This window comes from Notothenia coriiceps, unplaced genomic scaffold (assembly GCF_000735185.1).
Source record: "Notothenia coriiceps isolate Sejong01 unplaced genomic scaffold, NC01 NC01_scaffold00002280, whole genome shotgun sequence".
NCBI classification, from domain to species: Eukaryota; Metazoa; Chordata; class Actinopteri; order Perciformes; family Nototheniidae; genus Notothenia; species Notothenia coriiceps.
This window is the reverse complement of record NW_011334981.1, coordinates 6,627-16,204: the sequence shown is the minus strand read 5'-3', so window position 1 is coordinate 16,204 and position 9,578 is coordinate 6,627. Positions and strand designations below refer to the sequence as shown.

General features: G+C 41.8%; 1 protein-coding gene across 1 annotated transcript in view; it reads left to right on the top strand.

Moving 5' to 3' along the window:
* Nucleotides 1-1,479: 1,479 nt before the first annotated feature.
* LOC104966943 (fibrillin-2-like) overlaps nt 1,480-9,578 on the top strand; it is a gene marked incomplete at its 3' end in the record, with an annotated part of 13,839 nt that continues 5,740 nt past the window's right edge. Inside the window, exons 1-10 of the mRNA XM_010796298.1 lie at nt 1,480-1,750; nt 1,842-1,985; nt 3,023-3,142; nt 3,708-3,833; nt 4,111-4,233; nt 4,749-5,024; nt 5,106-5,159; nt 5,263-5,388; nt 6,057-6,182; nt 6,702-6,821. Coding sequence (XP_010794600.1) covers nt 1,949-1,985; nt 3,023-3,142; nt 3,708-3,833; nt 4,111-4,233; nt 4,749-5,024; nt 5,106-5,159; nt 5,263-5,388; nt 6,057-6,182; nt 6,702-6,821 — 1,108 coding nt within the window. The remainder of the gene's footprint in view (nt 1,751-1,841; nt 1,986-3,022; nt 3,143-3,707; nt 3,834-4,110; nt 4,234-4,748; nt 5,025-5,105; nt 5,160-5,262; nt 5,389-6,056; nt 6,183-6,701; nt 6,822-9,578) is intronic.

The window sequence follows — 9,578 nt, the reverse complement described above, 5'->3', positions numbered from 1 at the left end:
CACACACACACTTTAAACAAATTGATTTCTATTAAACAATAATAGTGTTATATTCAAAAGTGTACAGTAATTTATAATAACACGGGAATAATAAACGGAGCGCTCTCTCCCTCTCCTGACAGCCCGTCAGTATCATGCAGCTCGCGGATCCGTAATGAGTGACCGTAAAACTAAACATATCTATAACTAGTTACGGTAGTTTGAGAGGTAATTAAAATAGCTAAGTGTGATATTCTAACCTGAAGTGTGTGTTTTGTCCGCTCACCGCTGCAGGTGATTATGCAGAGCTGCGTGTCGACTCGTCAGCAGCAGCTGATCTCTCTCTCCCGTCAGATTAGACTTTACTCGCGTTTATGTCCATATCAATCAGATCTAGCTAGTTCTAGCTAATGATGGGACTACCAGTTTATTAAAAGACACCTAAACAATAAGCGTCGCTATGCAACCGGGTGAGGCCGCAAAGTATAGCGCAGCATTATGCATTTGTTTACATGCCCACCGGAACCCCGAGGCATTACCAGCAGATCAACGCACAATCAACCCATACAGGACATCTCTTTCTCCACATTAAGTGTTAGACATTAGAATTGACTATTCTTGTCTGTGACATACTCTTTTGTCTGTCACATAAGTGGCGCACGTTGCGCAACTGATGCGGTATTGCGCTAAACGGAAATTGTTTTGAACGGACACTTTGACCGGAGAGATTTAGATTTGCCGGTCTTCAGCATATTTTACCGGTCGTAGTCCGGTAATTACCGGCTAACGGGAACTCTGGATGGAGCATTACTAACCTGACTCAGATGGTTTGTTTCACCAAATGGTTTGTTTCACCAAACCATCTAGGAAAGCTCAATTGGAAGCCATTTGGAAAGGGCAGGCACTTTCAAAAGCACTTGGCAGGTGATTGGATCAATCTGTCTATAGACAGGCCCATGATAGTAGGTGATATGTCACCTACTATCATGGGCCTCTTCTGATTGGTTAACAATGGCTGGTACATGTGGAGCACAGCACTTCTGATTGGTGTGGATGACTAACACACAATAATTTTTAATTGCATAATTTCAAATCGCGATTTCGTTTTAAAATCGATTAATCGTTCAGCCCTAGTCTGAATTACATATAAGAATCAATACAAACATTTATAAAAACAAAACATTTCCAGTCCTCAATGTATTACTTTTGTAGCTCTACTGTACATAGGCCTAGTAATTAAACATTGTCCCAGGTAAGGGGGCTTACAAACAACACATGGACTCACATGAAGTTACACAATCAATATATCAATATATTAATGAATAAAAGAAAGTGTGCATATTTGTATTGAAACACAGTCTGTGTCCACATTGAAGTGGGAATGAGAGTTTTTTTAAGTTCTCTTTTTGACCAGAGATGCTCTTGGATCTTGGTTGTGAATCTGTTTTCCCCCCCGCTACATCTCACAGAAACCAATTATTCGTACCGTAACGCATCCTCTGACTTGACCCTGTGATCTGTTTTGTAGACGAGTTCAGGCGTCTGTGTATCGTTGGAGTTGCCCAAGGACACGGCCTCCCTAACGGCTACCCCAACATACACTTCCCCAACGGCAACGGAAACGGAAACGGCAATGGCTACAACTACAATGGCTACAAGTATCCTGGAGTTCCTAACGGTAACGGCAACGGAGGCATCGGGGGCAACGGAGGAAGCTTTGGAGGAAACGGAGGAAGCTTTGGAGGCAATGGAGGAAGACACCAACATATAGGTGAGAGGATCTGTGGATCTGAACACTCACAAGAAGGAAAGGGTGTGTGTTGCAGTTGTAAGTGTTTTTCTTTATTGTTGTGTTTTCTCAGGCTCGGTTTCTGTGAATGAATCCATCGACGTGTGCAAACATTTCACCAACCTGTGTCTGAACGGACGCTGCATCCCCACCCTGCAGAGCTACCGCTGCGAGTGCAACATGGGATACAGACAGGACGTCCGCGGGGAGTGTATCGGTGAGAAGCATGCTCTCACACACCATCTCATTTAATTCATTCACAAGTTAAATAAGAAATACAGGTACAATCATGGGACATAATGGAGACATGCGAAATGGGACACCCCCAATAACCTATAGTACGCTTGAGACCAGGGGCCAAGACAATTCAAACATAAAATATGTACATTCAGCCGCTTAAGTGTTGCTTCAAGCGCTTTTTAAATACTGCATCAGTGCTCATCAGAGGGGGAAAGTAATTAAGTACATTTAATCAAATACTGTTCAAGTACACATTTGAGGTAGTTGTTCTTTACCCGAGTATTTTCATTGTATAGTACTTTATACTTTTGGAAGCAAATGTTTTTTCTATTTACTCCACTGCATTTATTTTACAAATGTATTTACTTGATAAATAACTTAGGTTACACAATACTTAGGAAAAACATTTAAAATATTATTATTTGGTATGGATTAAACCATCCAACATTATATTTTTAAGCACCAAAAACCATCCTCTGGTTAACAGAAAATGCATTGGCAGCAATTTTGCAAAGAAGTCCACCGTTCCAGCTTCTTAAATGTTAAAGATTGTTTCAGTTTCTTATGCAATGAGTACATTTTCCTCATTGTACCTAAATACTTTTACTTAAGTGCCATTCTCGATGCAGTGCTTTAACTTGTATTGAGTATTTACAGTGTGGTATTGGTATCAAGTAAATCATCTGAATACTTATTCCACCTTTGGTGCACATGCAATGTTTTTCAGTCAGTTCTCAATAACCATATTCAGGCAGAGAGAGTCTCGACAGGTAATGGCATGCACTGCACTGCCATCTCCTGCTCATTTAAGGAACTAAATATAAGTGTAGGTTAATGCATAGGTTGGAAAAGTTAATAAAGCAAAATGTTACTTTCCCAAATGTGAAAATGGTACAGCTGTTTTTTTTTAATCCACAGTTGTTATTATCTGTTTATAATTCTTCACATTGCCAGTCCAGATGAGTCATGGTTTCTCCGTCCAGATAAGTCATTGTTTTTTGTTCTTCTCCCCAGATGTGGATGAGTGTGTGAGTAATCCGTGTGTCAACGGAGACTGTGTCAACACACCTGGAGGATACCAGTGCAAGTGCCATGAGGGTTACCAGGGAACCCCCACGAAACAGGCCTGCATGGGTACGTCTCCCTCTGCTGTGTTTCCGTAACATAAAGGTGTTTCTGTAGAACCAATTTCTTTGGTAATAGTGTTTTCTTGGCTTGTGTAAGCAAAAATCGGGAAGAAATTGTCCAAATCAATCAAACAGTTTGGCTGAAAGGCAAAAAGTCATTTTGAATTTGGTGTTTGGGCACATGGACAGCAGCCCCATTGTCCTCAAAAAGTAAACAATGAAGTATTTGCTATCTGGGAATCATATTAACTTTGATATAAAACATGTGCTTACATTTTCATTGTAAAAATATGCTTATTTTTCAAAAGCCCTTGACCCTAAATATTGAAACACTTTTCTGTAAATGTCAAAGTAGCATCCATATAAGATCCTTGCACAATATATTTCCGTTCAAAATGTCAGGCCTTTAGACAAATCAGAACACATGTTTTGTATTTATGCAAAATGTTGCCACACATTTCCTAATACTAAACCCATGCATTTTGTTTTCTGGTTTACACATGTGTTATGTTTTGAATGACAGATGGTTAAAATACACACTAAGCCCTGATCGTCTTCCCTCCTCTCTGCAGATATTGATGAGTGTATTGTGAACGGAGTGATGTGTCGTAACGGCCGCTGTGTGAACACCGAGGGAAGCTTCCAGTGCATCTGCAACGCCGGCTTCGAGCTCACTCCTGACGGGAAGAACTGCATGGGTGAGCAGCAAACACAGAAACAGACTCAACTACACTTTAACTTATTCCTTAAAAAACATTACATCTCATTTGTTAGACACTTTTATCCAAAGCGACTGACATACATTCAGTACTGTGGACAATCCCCACAGGAGCAATTTGGGGTGAAGTGTCTCGGGACACAATGTTGACTGCAGTGGGACTCGAACTTGCTACCCCCTGATTCCAAGTCCAGCACACTACCCACTGAGCCACAGCCTCCCTTGACTCAAGTTCTCCTCCTCTTATTTCTGTCCAGATCACGATGAGTGCGCCACCACCAACATGTGTCTCAATGGCATGTGTATCAACGAGGACGGCAGCTTCAAGTGTATCTGCAAACCGGGCTTCGCTTTAGCACCTAACGGACGCTACTGCACAGGTAGGAAGATTTATAAAGAGAAAACACAGACTTGAAGTGTTGGGCCTGTTTTAGAAGTCCAACATCCTCTGAAATAATCCAGAAAGTCCAGACATCGACAGCTTTATGGGTAGGAAGTAGGACATCTTAAATACAATACATAGCAATTTAGATAATTCTACATTTCAGATACCTACATGTGTCCTTATCAAGCTGTCTTTGATTCCCTGTTTATATGTGTGGGTCATATGTTTAACTACTTTAAAATTAATTACATCTTAGCATCTAATAGTATTTATTCAGTAAAAATGTTACCCTTGTAAGGTATTCCTATGAAAAAACAGGGACTTGCATAATTCAATATGTTTGAGATGTAGTTGTAGACGTTTTTTGTACCTATAGGTTGGAATAATAAAAAACATACTCTATACAAGATTCATTGTTTAGAAAATCCTTCGCATATTTTCTGTCTTGAGGAATTCTCTTTCAGTCAATCCGAGACGTGATATATAAATAATGTTTCCTCTCTCCATCAGATATCGACGAGTGTCTAACTCCTGGCATTTGTATGAACGGCCGCTGCATCAACTCCGAGGGCTCTTTCCGCTGCGAGTGTCCTCCAGGCCTGGCCATCGATGTGGATGGGAGAGTGTGTGTGGACACACACATGAGGACCACCTGTTATGGCGCCATTAAGATGGGCACATGTTCTCGACCGTTCCCCGGTGCGGTCACCAAGTCTGAGTGCTGCTGCGCTAACGCTGAACATGGCTTTGGAGAGCCCTGCAATCCCTGCCCCTCCAGAAACTCTGGTACAATCTTTAATCTGATTGATTCTGTTTTACCCTGAAGTCTTGGTACATTTTTTTTAAAGCTACAATTTCTACTTTCAGCTGAATTCCAGGCTGTTTGCAGCAGTGGTATCGGCATAACAGCTGATGGCAGAGGTGAGTTTGTTGCTCATGTGAAAGGGTTAGGGTTAGAATGTTTCCACAGTGCTAGTTCAAATCAGTAGCCTATGTATCTATAATAATGTTTGTCTTTTCCTAGACATCAATGAGTGTGCCTTGGACCCAGACATTTGTCAGAACGGCATCTGTGAGAACCTGAGAGGAAGCTACCGCTGCATCTGTAACATCGGATATGAGTCTGACACCAGCGGCAAGAACTGTGTTGGTGAGTCAAGTGGAGTCATTGGCTAGCAACGTTAGCCATGTTTCTGTGTTAAAGTAAATGTACCTCTGTTTGAATATCCCCCACTGTATCCTCAAGTTATACAGGTAATTGCTACAACAGTGTAAAAAGCAGAGAAGAGCCATCTTATTTTACAGCAGTAACTTTGAAAGGTTTGGTAACATTAGCTAACATTAGCCGTACTAAGCTACTAGCTCAAGCAAGCACCAAGGAGCTTTAACCCACATTTAACATACTAGCAAATCATGTATTTATTATAATATCAAGATACTGGTCCCGAGGGCGCCTTTTGAGTCTTAACGCCAACAAAGTTTCATAGCTTCTAGTGTATATGCTGGTTATGTGGCCCACTAAATATGCGCAGTAGTGATTTTTCCACCCTTTTCACCACGACCTGAAGACTACATTATGATGACGTTGCATACTTTTTAAATCGCTTTTCTTGGCTCCAGGCAGCAGCAATTAGTGATTTAAATGACAAAAGTGTGTTAATATTTCATATTATTTCAACTTATGTTAATGTAAGAGAACTTGTAATTTATTTTTGTTACAGCAAAAGCTGCACAGTCTGGCTTTAAAGGGCTGGTTTACGCAATAAACCCTCTACATTTCCTATTTTCTAACCCTCGCCTTCTCTCGCCTCCCTGCAGACATCAACGAGTGTAATGTGAACCGTCTGCTTTGTGACAACGGACTGTGCAGAAACACCCCCGGCTCCTACACCTGCTCCTGTCCTAAAGGATTCATCTTTAAACCTGAGTCAGAGACCTGCGAGGGTAAACACACACACACACACACACACACACACACACACACACACACACACACACACACACACACACACACACACACACACACACACACACACACACACACACACACACACACTCCCTCTGACACACACTCACATGTTTGTCATTAGGAAGTGACATTATTACTGGATGTGTTGTAATGACTGTTTCTAGTCAACATGTTGCTCATGGAGACACACACTCACACACACATTGCCAAATTGTGATACGATAAGATACGATAATACTTTAATGGTCAGATCAAGACTGAAATTTGACTTGCATCACAGCAGCTCCATGTGTAACATCAACATAGACAAATATCAAGACACAATGCATGAAAAACAAACAACAAATATTTAACATAACAGCACAATCACTGAGAGAAGACCCTTTAGCTGGGATTTAGCTCTGTATTCACTGTGAGGATTGACTGATGATGATGATGATGATGATCTATTTGAATCAGCCTCGACCTAAGGTGTGTGTGTTTGCACGTTCCAGATATCAACGAGTGCGACTCCAGCCCCTGCATCAATGGAGCGTGTCGCAACGTGGCCGGGTCCTTCAACTGTGAGTGCACCCACGGGAGCAAGCTGGACTCCACCAACACCATCTGCGTGGGTAAGTTGAACATTCCCCGTCTATGGGACCAATAAAGGTATTCTGATTCTGAAGACCTCCGTCCTCCAGGACCCTTAGAACTACTTCAGATAAATATATCATTACTAAGACATGACGACGAGTGACAATTGGTTCAAAAGTCTTGTTGTATGAAATCCTCATTACTCACATTTTCACAGCATTGCACATAAAGTGACATTTTGTCTTTCCATTTAACCCCTGCTATTAAAGAGGGGTGCAGTGACTTACTGTATCTTTGTAAGCCAATGGGATTTGTCCATTGGATTTTGTAATATTGCGTTGAAAAAAGGCTCCGTGGCAAACACACATTTGTGATACTTACATGTTTTCTTTAGCGGGATCATTTCGACGTATAAACACCACTTTTTTTTTTTTTTAATACATGATTTAATTTTGCGATTTTCATACACAAAGACGCAGCAATACATGCTTAACCCCTGCAATCCAAAACAAAAACCCAAGACACAATACACAGTTTACAATACACATAAGTAATATGACAGGAAAAAAAAAAAATAATACAAAAATAAACAATATAGATATAAAATAAATAAATACCTCCCGAGAACATTTGGAGCAATCCGTTGAGCCTGTGCGGTACAGGCCAGTGGGCAGACTCACTGGAAGGGACTTAACATGGTCTAAGAAGGGTGCCATATTCCCTGTGACTTTAAGTCTGAGCCCTAATACAGGTGTTTCATTTATTTTTTCAATTCAAACAAAGTTAGGGCATCCTATCAATGTGTCATGAGAGGGAACAGCCCTTCCAATGCATTCAAAAACGCCCTAGCCAGCCAATGGTGAAGGAAAGCTATACAAGTTCAACCCACTTTATATAGTTTAAATGACCTATCATGCAATATTTGAAATAATAAAAGGTCCTACGACCAGCTACTATATACGAGGCCATATTTATGTTCAAAATACCAACAAAGATCATGGCTTTAGCCATTCCTGCCTCATTCGCTTCCATACACTGCTGCCTTCATAGCTCTGATCTGTGAAGACAGCCCATCTGGGGCCTGAAATAACTGTACGACAGCGTCTCCCAACGCTTCGAACGGCAAATGTCCCCATGGGCCTGCCCCTCTGATGGGGGATTTGGCCCAAAATAACCGTTCAGCCGCCACCGTCCCTGAACGTCGAAAATGTTCCAAATCCTGGATAGCCCCTTGTATCAGAATCCGTTGACCCCTTTTAAGAGATTTGGTATGGAGGAAAATAGAGAGGGTGTGGGTTTTCTGAAACCTTGGGGATTCCCTGGAACACCGGGAGTCGGGGCCACAATTAGTAAAAAGAACGTTAACAAGGTGCATTTTGCCCATTAGGGTACCTTTAAGCAATACATGCAATTTGCCAAGAAGCAAAAAAAGCTAACATGAACTATAAGAACACAATCAGTCACCGGGTTTTTCGTGGCAAGCACCGGGGCCAAGAAAAGCGCAAAATAATCAGCGGGAAAAACCTTTTATAGAGCTTGGTCCCCGGATGTTGTGATGTTGTGAAAGAACTTCTGCCCATTCAACCAAAAACGCAGACAGGGAGCCAAGAAAGGCCAAAGCAAAGCTCAGTTTCGGGTCAAGAAACTACTCACTGCAATCAAACCAAATAGAGAGCCAGTGGGGGGCAGGTCCAATAACAAACAAATTGCCCCCATGAGGGAACATGCCCAACTCTGAAAATACACCCCCTGCGACCCCTATGGGTTTTGATGGAAACCTCCGAACGGAAACACCTGGTTCTAAAGCCCCCTATTGGTTACTCTACAAGGGTTTGTCGCTTTGGTATACAACACCGAGGGGGGCTAAGGTTTTCCTGAGCCATATCGAGAAAATGGCAAACATGCACACATCAGACGATGGTTTGATAAAGATCCATTGCAGGGCCCTGTTCAACAGGGGATTACTTTGCAACGTCAATAAAGCAACGCCCAGGATTTTCTAAAAAACTCAAAAATCTGGTATTGGGTTAAATTTCCCCCAACTGTTTTGGGGGGTTCCTACTGGTGGACATAAAATCCCTTGAAAGAAGCCAAACTCATTACAGAAATAACAGAATGTTATTTAGTGACAGGAGAATATCCACTAAATAATACTCAAGACGGCAACTGCCCCCTTAAAACATCACTCAATTCCCTCCCGGTCTGGTTTCATTCTGGTTTGGTCTGTTCAAAGCCCAGCACTGCTTACAGCCGGGGAAAAGAGGGAACCCCAATTAGTTTGTGTTTTTTTGGGTGGGTTACCCCGTTGGGGTTTTTGGGGGAAAAAGTGACACGCTATGCTGACCTTCCTTTCAGGCCCATTAGGAATGAATAGCATAGATTAAATTAAATTGAAAGATGACCTTGGGGGTTACTTAGCTCAGCATGTAAGAGCCCCTCAAAACCACACCTCCACGGTAGGGCAGCCGGGGAGTTGAAGGTTTGACATTGAAATGTGGTTTGTGTGGGGTTTGGTTCCATAGTAACAAGAACCCTCGATATTTTTTGACATTGACCACCCGGTGGGCCCTGTACCCTTCAAATTGGCGTTAACTGTTGCTTTGTAATGCCACGAAAAAAATTAGGGGAGGCACAAGGCCAACACTAGCCCTACCCATTTTGGGAAAGTTGGCATGTGCTTCCACGCGTGTTTTCTCAGACAGTCAAAAAAAACATCAAAAAATACCCATTAAAGGTTTAATTAATAACTTTGTCTATTTTGTGTCGGAATTTTCCTTTTCTACTTAAGCCGCAAA